Raw genomic sequence first — 15,029 nt, 5'->3', positions numbered from 1 at the left:
CGGTTTAGGCCCGATCCCAATTGGGCCTAAACCAGCAGTTGGACATCCCTCTCACAATCCAGGACTGCTGGCTCCTAACTGCTCACCTGCCTGCCCGCCTGATCGCCCCCTATCTGCCCCCCCTGCCAGTCTGATCACCCCTAACCACCTCTGCCTGCTGGCCTAGTTGCCCCCAGCTGCCCCCTCTTCTGGCCTGGTCACCCTTAACTACCCCCTGTCTGCCTGGTCACCCCCTGCTGACCTGGTTGCCCCCAACAGCACCCCCCTGCTGGTGTGGTTGCCCCCAACTGCCCTCCCTGCTGGCCTGGTCACCCCTAACTGCCCCACCTGCCATCCTGGTCGCTCCCAACTGCTCCCCCCCTACACTGGCCTGGTAGCTCCCAAATGCCCCCCTGCCGACCTGGTCGCCACATGCAGTCTGCTCTTCAGTCGTTTTGGTCACCCCCAACCTCCCCCCTGCCAGCCTGGTCACCCCACACCGCATGCTGCTCAGTCGTTTGGTCATCCCTCACTAAGCCCCCTGCTGGCCTGGTCGCCCCACTCAGCCTGCTGCTCAGTCATTTGGTCGTCCCTCACTAAGTCCCCTCTGGCCTGGTCGCCCCATGCAGCCTGTTTGGTCATCTGTTCGGTTGTTTTGGTTGTGACGGTCGCTTAGGCTTTTATATATATAGATTAGACCTCTACATGGACAATTGTGGGAGCTGCCCCTAGCTCCTATACTTTGATATTGCTAGTAGTTAGAATGGATACTAATAGCTAACTAGCTAATATATTGCAATATTTATTAACCAGTGGGACATGCTTGTGAAGTATATGCCACAGGTACGGGAGTGAGCCTCTTTTACAAGGAACAGATCTGTTGGGGGAGAATCCAAGGAACAAATGTCACCTCTGCTTCAGGACCACCAGCCACACATGTGGCTGCAGTCCCTCCTGAATCTGAGTGGTATGAAGCTGCAGTCCCCACAGACACAGCCCTTGGATGAAACACCACTGCCTGCCATCTTATTGTCCCTATGTGTTTTATGGGAAAGAAGTGCCCACTTGTTCTTTCATCATCCAAGAAATATTTAATGAGCACTGTCTACGGCCAGTCATTGTGCTAGTATTGGGACAAAGCAGATAAAAATCAAACATGGCCTCTGCTTTTACTGAGCTTCATTACTATGTGAATACTCAACTTCATCCCAACTTCCTGAAGTCAAAAAGCCTTATTTCTTGTGCATTGATAACTGGCCCTGTCCCTGCACTAAGAAATTAATACAGTGTGAATTGGTTCAACTGTTTGACTTTCAAAGGCATACATATATATTAGAGTTCAAGGTTGATGTGAGTTGCTCAGTGAAGCTCAACTGACATTGATGTCCTGATTTATGCAAATGGATACAATTATGTGTCCTGTGGACATGGTTGAATGACCAACCAGTGCTTCAGAGAGAGAAGCACCAGCCCCATTTCACTTTGAAAGAATTCCAACTCTTCCTTTTGTTGGTCATGATCTCCACTTTGAGGACTCTTTTCCAGATGAATCCTCAATCACTTTCCATATTAGACATTTTAAAAAGTACAGTTATAACTGCATAAGCTTATTTCTAAGATGCTAGGAATGCTTTGTGTATTATACTCATCCTCAGCACATTTGGTGGAATAGGCAGCAGTAACAAGGTACTTCATTCTGCCTTGGCTGAAAGCTACAGATGCTGGGGATGAAGAGGTACTCGGGTTTATGTGGGAAATCAGGGTCGGAACTTGTCTTAATTAAAACAATTTGCCTCCGGTTGCTTTTTGGTAAATGTAATTATTGGCAAGCATTATATAGAAAGATGGTCAAGAAGAGATCTACTGTTGCCATGGAGGTGTTGCTGTTCTGCCTGTCACTTACCTTGTCTTCTCTTTAACCCCGACAGGAAGGTACCTCCTTCCTAACCCCACCACAGGACAGACCTGGTCAGCATCTGCGGAGACGTCCAACCTCGTGCGCATGCGCAGCCAGGCCTTGGGCCAGTCGGCGCCCTCGCTCACGGCCAGTCTGGTAAGTGTGTCTCTGGGCTCTGTCTGTGGTGGGTTGGGTTTTACCTGTCTTGCCACCTTGCTAGGGACTATTTTAAGTTTATTGACTTTAACTAGATTTGAACCTACATTTAACATTGAGCACAGATTTGGCAATGTGAAATACCTTGCTTTCAGTGTGCTCATTTTTCCAAGCGCGAACCCCCAAACCCCCCAACCTAATTTGGAGTATTTCTTTCAATTTTTCTCTGTCTCCACTCTTCCCTCAAAAGAAAGGAAGATGATTCTAAGCTTTAAAACAATTTCAAAGTAACAGAGACGTGGCAAGAGTAAGAAAAATAATAGAACACCAACTGGTCCTTTACTAGATTCAACTATTAACCTCTTGCCCAACTTGCTTTATCATTTGCTTTTTCTCCCTCTAAATAGACACAGGAATATACATAAGTGTGTACATGCACACATACGTTTTTAAACTGTTTGGGAGTAGCTTGAATATATTATAGCCTTTTGTTATCACAGTTTTCAACTTCAGTAAATTTATGGCTGATAAAAGCCCTTTATCTACTCTCCCATCTGCATTTCAGTTTTATCAATTGGCTCAGTAATGTCCTCTATAACATTTTCCCACCCCCAGAACAGGATCCAGTTCAGAGTCATGCATTGAATTTGTCATATCTACTTAGTTCCCTTTAATCTGGAATTATTTCCAGAGCCTTTATTTACCACTTTGACATCAAGATCTTTGAGGACTATATACTCCCACCCATGTGTTTTAATGGAATATTTCCCATATTACATGTTGCTTATATGTTTGATATTTCCTCATGGTGAGATTTATGTCTTTGCATCCCAATCTAGAATATCACATTGGGTCTGCCATCTGCAGACACATATGTCTATCTGTCCCTCATTGTGAAGTTAATTTTTCCCCCTAGTCAGGGTTTTGCCAGATGTCTCTACTGTAGTTAGACTTTTGCTCTTGTATTCAATAAGCATTCTGTGGGGACATACTTTCAGGCCATGCAAACATGTTTCTCCTCATCAAAAATTCCCCCTAGATTTCCAGAACATGGTGGTTCTTGCCAGGCCCCTTCTTTTCTGTGATAATTGAAAGTGGTCATTATTCCAACTCTAGCACTTTCTCCACATTTACCAGTTGGCACATGATACAAATATTTGCGTATTTTTTGGCAGCATGGACTCCCACATTCCTTTTATTTTTTTCAATGTACACTTTTATTTTTAACCATGATCCTTCCTAGAATTTTGTGTTCTAGTGGGCTCATTACTTTTCTACTTTAACCTTTGGCCTAGGAGTGTTTACAAGTTATTTTTGCATTGGTGGTAGGGGTTGTATTGTATGGGAATAGATTTTTAAACATATTTTACTGATGATGCAAATAATATGTAAGTTGGTGCATTATGATGCCTTTTAACTTGATGTATTGACAATAGGTTATTTTGGATATATGGGAATCATTCAATAATGCAGAGAGATGTGAGTTAGGTCCTGATTTTGCCATTAGATAGTGTGTACACTTGAGCAAGTCACTTAGTTTCTCAGACTTTTTCATCTCATCTGCAACTGCAAGATGAAAAGAGGCATAAACAGTCTCTGGAATTCAACTTTGAAATTCCCGAATCTACTTTTCAAATAATAAAGATTCTGAATGGTGTTGAATAATTATCCATAAAAAGTTTCTTTCAGGATATATTATGATTTCAAAACTGACTATGATCTTTAAGCCAAAGTTTACTGTCTTCCTTTTATGAAAAATTTGGGACTTATTTTAAATGTGCACTTAAAGTGATGATCACATTTTCCTCCATCTCATCCCCAAGTTCAAAGTTACTTTTTCTTCTTGGGGAATTTTATCAAAAGCTTATTTTACTGTAAGTATTTACTTTTTAAGGGACATTTCTCACAACTAGTGATTTTTTTTAAAAAAAGTGTTTTTGGGGGTCAATGCAATGTTATTCTTAACACTTAAATAGTAATCTTGTATGTTTGTTGCCAAGAAAATCATTCTGACTAAAGCAACACTGTTAAAAGTAAGATATATACTGGTATATACAGTATGTCTCATTCAGAAGTTTCCTATTCACAAATAGGAAAACTATTTGTGAGCTGTTTGACCAAGTCTCTGTCCCCCAACCTGAGAGCAGCAGCAGATGGAGGAGGGCTGCCGGGCTGAGACCCTCCTGATCCCCTCGTTGTTCTGCTTGAACTGGTCGAGGTGTCTATGCCATATCATTTATTTCAGTGTGTCACCCTATGTACCCTTTGCAGAAGTGTTATTAGTTAACCCCTAGAGTACCAGGGAGCGCGATCGAGCTCCTCCTGTCTTTCGCCAAAAATGACGGGAGTGCTATTGCGCTCCTCCTGCAGTGTCACTATTAGATGCTAGTAGTTCACTCTTTATTGACAGATGGCACCTAAGTGCAGATTACTTATGATGCCAAATGTTTGTAGTTCTAAAATTGACCACTGGCATTTATCTGCCTAATTTTTTACAGGTACTACGATTTTATGAAATTTACTCAGATTTTGATAATCAAGCCCATGTGGAGACACGGCCCTGGTTACCTCCCTCCAAGTGGATTCTCAGGAAAGTTTTCCTCTTCTCAGGCAAACTCAACATAGTAGAATCTCAGAGCTGGTAGTGATTTTGGATACAGACAGACATCTAGTTCAAACTTTAAAGTATCTTGTAGGTGTCTCACTCAGTGAACAGAAGAGCTGACTTGTAAACTTTTTACTAATTTGAATCTTGTTTTGTTAATTGAAAGAGGCAAGAAAAGGACACATTATCTATAATTATGAAAGTGTAATATGCAATATGCTAATTAGACTGAACAGCCGAATGACCGTCCGGACAACCTTCCGGATGAAGCCCGGGCTGCGAGGGCCTACCCTTGCATGAATTTCATGCATTGGGCTTTTAGTTGTTTAATAAAATTATATAGGTTTCAGGTATAGAATTATATAATAGTTCATCTGTATATTGTATTGTGTGTTCACCAGCCCAAGTCAAGTCTCCTTCCATCACCACTTCTCTCCCCTTTACCCTCTTCTATCCCCTTTCCCTCTGCTAATCACCCTACTGATGTCTGTGTCTATGAGTTCTGTTTTTCCTTCACCTTTTTCATCCAGCCCCCAACCCACTCACCTATGACAGCTGTCAGTCCTCTGATGTCTATGAGTCTGTTTTGTTTGTTAGTTTATTTTGTTCATTAGATTCCACCTATAAGTGAAATCATATGATACTTGTCTTTCTCTGACTGGCCTTTTCTCTCTTCTTCCTCCTCCTTGTTTCTTTCTTCATTTTCTAAACAAGCTGATGTTTTGGGAGGTGCTGTGTACAATAGAACATGATTCTCTTGGACCCTCTCCTGGCCACGGCTCTCACCCCCAGCCCCCGTCTTAGAGCTGTAAGCCAGCCTTCTCCTCCTGACTCTCCTTGGCCTGTATCATGGTGCACCTTGGTTTTAATTCTTTGTGTTTACGCCTAACATCCCCCTGCTAGACTGCAAGCTCCTTCAGGGCAGAATTCCTGTCTGGTTGGCTTTCTGCTCCTCACTGCTCCTAGCACAAAGCCTTGCGTATAGGAGGCATTCAATAAATAATGCCGATGGGACAAATAATTATTCCTAGGAAGTGACAGATTCCTTTACTTGCAAGGCGAGAGTGATGGTGCGATTCTCTCTGCTGTAATGGGTGGCCTAATAAGATCATCCATCTAAAACCTCTTTGGTTTTGTTGTTCACGGCATCTTACAATTGTGATTAGCCTTAAAGTCCATGTAATGGGCCAAACCCACTTAGTTCTACATCAGCCGCTCAAAAATTAGGCTGACAAAATTATGTAGAGATTACAGTGTCCATATTCAAGGAGACTTTATTAATCTGCCTGTAAACAGTCATGTAGCAGATTGGCTTAAATATGTTGTTGATTCACTGAAAAAGTGAGTCGAAGCAAAGTGTGTGTTCAAGTGTGTAAAAATGGGAAAAATAGGGATCAAAGTGGCTTATGTCCAAATAACGGCATTACAAGTTGATATAACAGAATTTCGTGTTCAGCACAACATATATTTCAGAAAAGTAGAGACCTGAGAGGGATTCGTATGTTAATAAGATATAAATGAAGGCCCCGTGGCTGGCAGGTATTCATAGGTTAGTAAGATATAAATGAAGGCCCCATGGTTTGGTCGGTATGAATTTTAGTAAATGCATGACCTATAGTGATTTAAATGCCATAGGCAAGCTTGAAGGTAATGCTAACTACCTTCTCAAAAAGGAGATTAATTCCTAGCCCAAAGTATCTAGTTTTCCTTGGCGATGCTAAATGTAGCTGTGCTCCCTCTCCCAGACATTTGGGGCATTTCAGATAAATGACATGTTGCCAATTCATCCTAAGTAGCCTGGTTGCTGGCAGAATACATGCTCAGCCAGTGTCCGCCTGCTGGGACACCAGCCGGGAGTGCTGATGAAGTGTCAGATGTATACTTCATATACATTAATCTGGAGAGGGGAAAACTCATTTCCCCATTTGCTTCCTCCATCTTTCTGTCCCTCCACACACACACGGGTAGTTTATCAAAGAAGTCATAGTCGTCAAAAGCAGGGGGGTTTAGACAGATGCTGCTTTCCGGCAACACATGGGCATTTCAGGAGGCAAAAGCAGGACCAGTGGTGACTTAACTTTTCTTTAGGAAAATAGGGTTGTGAGCTCGCATGGTTCAAGTTTAGAAATGGTGTATGTGGTCATCCACTTCTTTTGTACTTTGGGGTAATAGATAGGTGGCAGAAACACAGTGAAAATTAGTTTTCAGTTTTTCCCTCCAGTTTTCTGTGTGATTTGAATCATGAGACTGATGTCTTGTTTGTGTGAACATCCTGTCACATTCTTTCTTATTGGGGTTTTTCTTGACCATCCTATTTGAAACTGTTCCCACATTGTATGTCCCCCTGCCCCCGTGTTACTCATTCACTTTTCTCCATAGCTTTAGCTCCTTCCAATAGTCTACATAATTTACATTATTGTATATCTCTTAATATTTAATGAGAAATTCATGAGGGTGAAGATATTTTTTTTTTGTTTTCCCAGCTACTTCTTCGGGTGCTCAATGAAGACTTATTAAATGCTCGAGCATGTATATCTCCTTTCTATAAATTTTTGTACCCTAAATGGACTCCTGTTTATTTTTTTGTTATTTCGATCTGTGATTAAGTTTTGGGGTTTATATTATTTATTCCACTGAAGAAGCTATTCTTCAAGCCCAAGAGCAGTTTACTATGCAAACTGAATTCAGGAATTAAACTATAGTTGTTCAGTTGGAAAATGAGAATGGTGGTGGTGGGGTGGGGGGCGGAAAGCAGTGTGGTTAAGAGATCAACTCTAGTTTCTGCTACTGGTTAGCTGTGCGAACCTCAGTGTCTTCATCTGCGTAGTGGGTCTAATGGTTGTAGTAACCTCTAAAGTTCTTGCGAGGATTAAATGAATGAGCTTTTATGTGCTACTTTGCACAGTGCCTGTCACTCAGATGCTGGAGTCAGTGTTCCTGGGGTTGGTAGGAAAAATGTTTCTTGGGGGTTATCAGCTAGGCGTGGCTGAGATGGTATTATCAGAAGGGAGGGAACAAACACCTCTCAGATCATTTGATTTCATTTTTGTCCTTATCCCTTGCATGATGGTGGATTACTTTGTTTCTTTCTTCCTCGTTTTCTCTCAAAATTCACCAACCCAACGAACTGGAAGATATCTTTCTAGAAGAGTTACCTGCATTGAAGCAAGGGTGTGCTTTTAAATATTGTTTTTCAACTTTTGGTATTAGGTTAAGTGATATAATTTTGTTTCTTCAGTGACCCTCTTTTGACATTGTATCCATTCCTTTTAGTGGAAAATTTATGTTTCATGATGTACAATAAATATTAAAACCAAGCTATTTAAACTAATCTATTCAAAGAGCCTTGATGAATATTCATCTTTTCCATTTTCAAAAATGCATTATGAAGAGCCAGGGCAAATTCACTAAATGTATGCAAAAGTGCATTTTTCTTTTTTAATTCATTCAGAATGTACTGACATAATGTCAGCATTTATTTAGGCTAGAGACTTTATTTGCAGCCATTTAATATTATATCAATACTTCATTAGCCTTATAGCTCAAAAACAAAAACCTGAGCTGAAGTCCAATTAGTGAACTCCGAGAGAGTACCTGCTAAATATTGATGTCGGGACAATTTGAATGCCCTTGGATAAATTGCTTAACAAAAGTTGCAGAATACAACTATGAATTAACATCTCTCCTTAGCCATTATGACTCAATTGAAAGGCTGCATAATATTCTAATGTATGGATTTCTCCCAGTCTATAAAGCTATGTCACCCTTTCGGTTATTTCCAAGTTTTCCCTCTTGCAAATAATGGTGATGAGTGGGCTTTTAATAATTCCTTGTCACCTCTAATTATTTTTTCAGGGTATATTCTTGGAGCAGGATTATTATGGTAAAGGATGTGAGGATGATGGAGCTTCCTCGGACTTTGGCTAAATCGTTTCTTGGAATGCTCTGCACATTTATATTTCCATATATTGAAAAAGTGTGTCTCCCCTATACTCTGGCCAGCAGTCAGTATTGCCTTCTTAATAAAAGGTAACCTTGCTAGTTCACTAGGTGAGAATAATCTTTTTTACATCTATTGTTGATTTCTAGTGAAGTCGATATGTTAATTGGACACGTTGAACTCGTATACCAAAGCCCTCAGATAAAGCAAATATGAAACTGGGCTTATCCACACTTCCTCCTATAACGTCTTCCTTCCGTTCCCTAAACCAGCTTACTATAGCAACTGTGGGTATCCTCTCCGGCTCTTGGGATTCAGGAACAGCTGAGTGTGATTATAATGTATATAGCTGATGGCATTATTCCACAGTTCAACATTTTTTTTCATCTGGAAAGTAGTAATCTCAATTGTGAAGTAGTGCCTTCAGCTGTGGACATTATACTTGGAGTCTCAGGGGTGCTTGTATTCCAGGAGCAATACATCTTTGAATTATTACCCTCTGAGCTAGGTTCTGTTTATAGTGAAGGGATGAATTTTCATAACTCAGCTCCAAAATAGCGAAAGGGAGCCCTGAGCAGATTATTACAGGGCAGGCCTAATCCATGAAGATAAATCTCATTATAGGCTCACCTGGGCCCAGCCACAGAGTAGTTGGTTTAACCGAGTCTATAAATCAAAGATAGGCTTAAAAACAAACTATAAAATGCTCACTGTAATCTAACTACTGCCTCTATGAAGAGATACTCTAAATGTGCATCCTTACTCTACACATGCTTGGCTGTCATGAGAATAATGAGCAGAAAACATGTGAAGTATGCTGTGATTCAGACTATGAATGAATAAACTACTTATTTGGGAGGAGAGATTTCTTTTAATGGAAATCCACCTAGAAAAAGACACTTAAAAGTTCCCATCCCAATTTTCTCTTTCTCACATTTTGCAAAGATTAAAAATATTCATTACCTTATGTGTGGGTCATCCTTCCTGGGAAGGATGGGGTGCCTGCCGGAGTAGCTCTGTGTGTTTGGGGGCCTAGACAGACTGGTTGAGTGAAGACTAATCGTTATCAAAGGCCACAAATATTCTATGAGATTTAAAGAGAAAAGATGCATGCCCTCTTTTCATTGTTTACAATCATAGAGGGGAATGAAACAAATTTATTACTGCAATACCGTGTGTCTGTGTGTGTGTGCGTGTGTGCACACATGTGCACACACGCACACACACACACACTAAAGCTTAGCTTTCATTTATAACCCACTTACCCAAATGCAGACCTATTTTAAAAGTGGCCAACCTGTTCGCCAAGCATTATGAGTTGTTGCTGGCACTTACTCCTCGCTGTGACTTTAGCATCAAGGACAGTGCCTGGTATGCCTTTGGTACTCACATTTTGGTTGTTTTTTTAACAAACTAGAGCCCGATGCATGAAATTCATGCACGGGTAGGGTCCCAGGCCTGGCCGGCGATCAGGGCTGATCTGTGGGGCAACCTGCAGCGCAATTGGGCGGCCCTTGCTGGCACCTGCCTTGGCTGGCCTGGTGCTGCCCACTCCCCAGGCCCGCCCCCCACCCCCACCAGTTGTGTCCCTCTGCTGGCAACTGCCTTGGCTGGCCTGGGACCTGTGGGCTGGGGGCAGCTCCTGTGTTGAGTGTCTGCCCCCTGGTGGTCAGTGCATGTCATAGCGACTGGCCATTCCTCAGGTTATTCTGCCATTAGGTCAATTTGCATATTAGGCTTTTATTATATAGGATGTTTAGGAGGTCTTGATTCCAAGTTTCAATAGTTTTCTGAGGTTCCTGTTGTTCTGCTTCTAAGCCCAGACTAGTTGAATGGTTGGGATATCAAGGATTTGATTGGGTTGTGTGTTGGGGGAGATGCTTGGGATCAAGGTGATGAAGCAGTCATGGCAGCCATCATGGAAGTGTCTCTTGGTGTAGTGATGATCAGGTACCACTCTGGTGGACTCCTGGTGTGACACAGGTTGTCCTTTCTGGTGTCGCTTGGCCTCCATGGTAAAGTATCAGCACTTGCCTATTTGCTATCTTATTGCCAAAAGGATTCTACAGCTCAGGAGAAACCAGGAAACCCATAGTAATTAGACAGTGGCTTGTGGGAGGGAAGATATTAAGATGGAACATTTCACTTCTTGGAAAAAATGAAAAATTATTTTAATTCATAGACTTCTTGAGCTTCCTGGTTATTATAAATCTGGAAAAGCCAACATACTTCAACATCTTATTTTTTTAGATATACTTTGGTGGTTAGTGGAATGAGCATTAGTGGTAATTGTACTTATTCCTTGTATCTAGTGTTGGATTCTGAATCAGTGTATTTGTTCATTATGCTCATTTTTCAGTTACTTGATTATGTTACTGGAGTTCCTGTTATATAAGTAGTATTCAAACCTCCATGGGGAAAATGTGACGCATAGTCTTACTAATTTTTAAAGGAGCTTCTGACTTGGTTGAAATAAGACGTCTGAGAAATCAGAGAGCAAAGTAGAAGATAATATACTGGATAGTTTGCAGCTGTGAAAAAGGATAGATATGGAAGAATGGCATGGGCTGTGGTTTCTGGGACATGTTGGTTAGACAAGCTTCAAGGCATAGCGGACCTGTGTCCACGGAGGAATGGGGTGGGGTGGTCAGCGTGGTGTGGATAGGAATATTTCTTCTTAACATGCTGTTTCTATAATAATTAGGGAGGCAAAAAGATATATTTCTATACCTTTCTTTCTATCCAAGATGATTCTCTACTAAAACTTAAATTGTTCTCTGGGTGGTGTATATCCTAACAATTTAAGAATCTAAGATACATTATTGTTTGTACTGTAGAATTCTGCATTCACTAAGTAATAATAGGGTTTTAACATGTCATGGGTATATATATCCCAAAGAAAAGAGGAGTATATATTTAATGCTCTTTTTTCAAGAATGAATGCGTCTTCTAGCAGTCATGTGAAGTATCTCTTCATTGCATGAAACCAACTTGTTTTTCTTTCATCTTAGATGTCCCTTGCTTGCTTATATGGGTGCTCTTAAGTATTTGTATTTCTTTCTTTGTATAAGTGTGCAAGTGTGTTTTTGTTTGTTTGTTTTGGTTCCTAGACACAAGCATTAATGTTTTAATCTGATAAATAATATGAACCAGTGATATAATTTTGTCCCCCTCTCTTTACATAGCTCTGATCAAAAATCACTAATTAAACTTGAAGGAACTTCTGTGTTTTCCCCATTTGCTAGAAAACATCCATGCCCGTGACAGGTTCCCTTGATGGAGAGTCGAGGGTTTCTCATCTTAAATGCTTCTAAAGTTTGGCAAAATAACTTGGGCAATAGTGAACCACCTGCCATTCCTCTAAGGGCCTCGGATTCCTCGTCTCATGCCCTTCCTTGTTCTGGAAAGAAAATGCCTTTGTATGCAACTCCCTTCTTTTTGCCTGGCCAATGCCTGTGTGCAGTTTAGAATAGCGCTTCTTCCAGGAAGTCTTCCTTGACATCTTTGCCCACCCCCACTCCCATCTGGGTTATGAATTGTGCATATCTGAGCCAAAGCATTTATCATATAGGACTGTAACTGTCACTTTACTTGCCTTCTCCCCCTTCCCTCCTCATTCCCCAAATGTCTGATTGCCTGGAGAGCACAGGAAAATTATCTGAGCTGATGAAGATGTGAGCCTGGAATATTAAATTGGATGGGCTCTTAGAAATGACACTGGATGAACTATCATGGGCTTATAGGAGTTGTGCCCATAGCACTTCTGTGCATTTTAATTGACCTGTGAGAGCCTTGCTTCTGAAAATGAATCCTGGAATTGGAGAATTTTATGGGAAGAACAGACCTCTCCCCTTGCCTAGAGAGATTGTGTGTTGCCATGGCCTTTATCTAATTGTGAGCATTTTTTCACAAGCCTCGATTTAGAATTTAATGATTCTTGGTAGTTAGAGTGATGTTTAAGAGCATGGGCCCCAGAGCCAGGCTGCCTGGGTTGGAGTGTGTGACCTTGACCTTCTGAGAAACATGGCCTCTGAAAAATGGGACAATAATGGTATCTACCTGACAGGGTTGTTGCTGGAATCAAGTGAGATGGTACACGTAAGGCCCTTGGAACCCACAGGAAGAGCCCAGTAATGTGGACTGTTGTTCTCTTGTTCAAGAGCAGTAAGCTGATGTATTTATTAAACCAGGGAACTTTAGTTTTATTAAATTAATATCTGAAGTGTGTGGATTAAAGAATGGATGAAGCTGGCTTTGTAAATATGAGTTTCTCTATGATTATTTTCCAATAAATATAGTTCTACTATGTTCCCTGCAGGATAATTTGTAAGGCAGGGAGCTTGTTTGAAATGAAAAGTTATGTCGGAAAAGATAATGCGGTATTTTCAACATGTAATAAACTTGTAGGGTTGATGTCATTAAATAGTAAAAAACAAAAAAGGCAACCAGAAAAAGGACAGCTCAACTCCTTTCTTTTCATTCCTTTCGTTGGATTACATCAAAGACTAGGGTCTTCTTTTTGTATCGAATATATGACTTGCTTTCTTTTCAGTTGACATTTTGTAGACCACTTATCACAGTGCCTGTATATTTGGACATTTATAATATGAGCATCTATTTTACTGAAAATATTAATATTGCCTTTTTTGCCATTGCTAAATGTTGCTATTGTTCATCCAGGTGTAACAAAGGATACCTGTTTGGCTTCTAACATTTCTGCTGGCTGACCCCATCAATGAAACATTTTTTAGTATGCATGCCTAATATGTGACTACATTTTAAAATGATTTACATGTATTTAGTGGTGGTATTTAAAGATATTTTAACAGATAGAGAACGTTTATTATAGGGTTCCAGCAGTGGCCTGAAGGCAGCTTAGTTTGCCAAGTGTTAATCATTTAGCTGCCACATCATGGATAGGTCCTGGGGAAGGAAATGGCACTCACACTGCCAACCTGTCAGGTGGTGTTTTAGCCATCAGAACTGGTGTGTATCAGCTGGTTATCAATGTGAATATCAACTTATGAATGTACTAAATCCAACAGAAAGAGGAGACAGAGAAAATGGGAACGGAACCCGGCCGGCATGGCTCAGTGGTTGAGCGTTGACCTATGAACAAGGAGATCACGGTTTGATTCCCGGTCAGGGGGTACATGCCTGGGTTGCGGGCTCGATCCCCAGTGTGGAGCGTGCAGGAGGCAGCTGATCAATGATTCTCTCTCATCATTGATGTTTCTATCTCTCTCTCCCTCTTGCTTCCTCTCTGAAATCAATAAGAATATATTTTTAAAAATAATGGACATGGAAACTGATAATCTAATTTTTCCTAAATCCCATTTGGGAATATCATGTACCCTTCTCATACCCATATTCCAATTTATGTATCCTTAGAATACTCTACAAGGTCTGCCTTCTGAACCTACCACAATAGAGCTTTACTGATTAAAAAGAGTTTTGAATATTCAGTGAGGCTGTCTCCTCTTTTTTGGAAAGGTTTATTTATTTTTCTTGTAAGAGGAAGGAATAGCAGATCTTTGCTACACATCATTAACTGCCACTAAATTGACACAAATGTTGACAGTTATTACAAGAACTGTTTCAAAGCTAATTATGTTAATTAGAATGTAACATGCCAGTAATTGCATGTATTCAAATATCATACCATCACTTTTTGTATTTTCTTCTCCAGATGTAAGACAATCATTCATTTGTTGTGTGAAAAGCTGTAGAATTATAGCTAAGATAACAAATAATTGCCAGAAATCAAATTGGTTCTTTAGAAATATGCTCTAATTGGTTAGCTGTGTAAAAAACAGAAACAAATGTTAGCATGTTAAGCATATAAATTAGGAACATTGCTTATGAAATCCTTAGTTTAGGCTTTTCATTTAAATATTTCTTCTTATTGCAATTAATATTATCATTTGGTTTATGACCCCTAAAAATATATTTCCTTTCAGCATTTCTTGGAGTTTTAATTTAGCTTCCTTATACATGTTAGTGGATTTGCAATTTAGATTTTAATTTGATTTCCATTCTTTAAAATGCCATTTATCTTGTATTTCATTTTTATTTAAAGTATGCTTCTCTCTGTATTCCTGGAAGCTAGACATAAACAAACTACTAGAAAAATCAGGTTTTTAAGTGAGCTGAGAATATAAAACATTTTAATAGGCATTTCAAATAACTAAACTAAGTATTTGAGAGCCCAACTAGAGAATAATGGCTCTTTGGAAACAAACTTTATGGGATGTGGTGTTCCTAATTTACCCTCTGTTACAGTTCCTTAAAAATAGCATTTCTGTGGTTGATTTTAAATCCTTGCTACTTCTTATATGTGTAGAGTGTTAAGTATGCCTCTATCTGATGATTTTGGTTGGAGTCATATCTACTTGAAGACAGAGTTTTAGTCTCTGTGGTTTTCTTAGAGTTTTGAGTATATATATATATAT

General features: G+C 40.2%; 1 protein-coding gene across 1 annotated transcript in view; it reads left to right on the top strand.

The window, feature by feature from the left end:
• The window catches only part of MAST4 (microtubule associated serine/threonine kinase family member 4), a 383,523-nt gene that overhangs the window by 23,584 nt on the left and 344,910 nt on the right, over positions 1-15,029 (top strand). Inside the window, 1 exon segment of the mRNA XM_015563109.1 lies at positions 1,908-2,032. Coding sequence (XP_015418595.1) covers positions 1,908-2,032 — 125 coding nt within the window.

This window comes from Myotis davidii, unplaced genomic scaffold, assembly GCF_000327345.1.
Source record: "Myotis davidii unplaced genomic scaffold, ASM32734v1 scaffold135, whole genome shotgun sequence".
NCBI lineage: Eukaryota > Metazoa > Chordata > Mammalia > Chiroptera > Vespertilionidae > Myotis > Myotis davidii.
The sequence above is the reverse complement of the archived record's forward strand: the minus strand, read 5'-3'. Positions and strand labels throughout refer to the sequence as shown.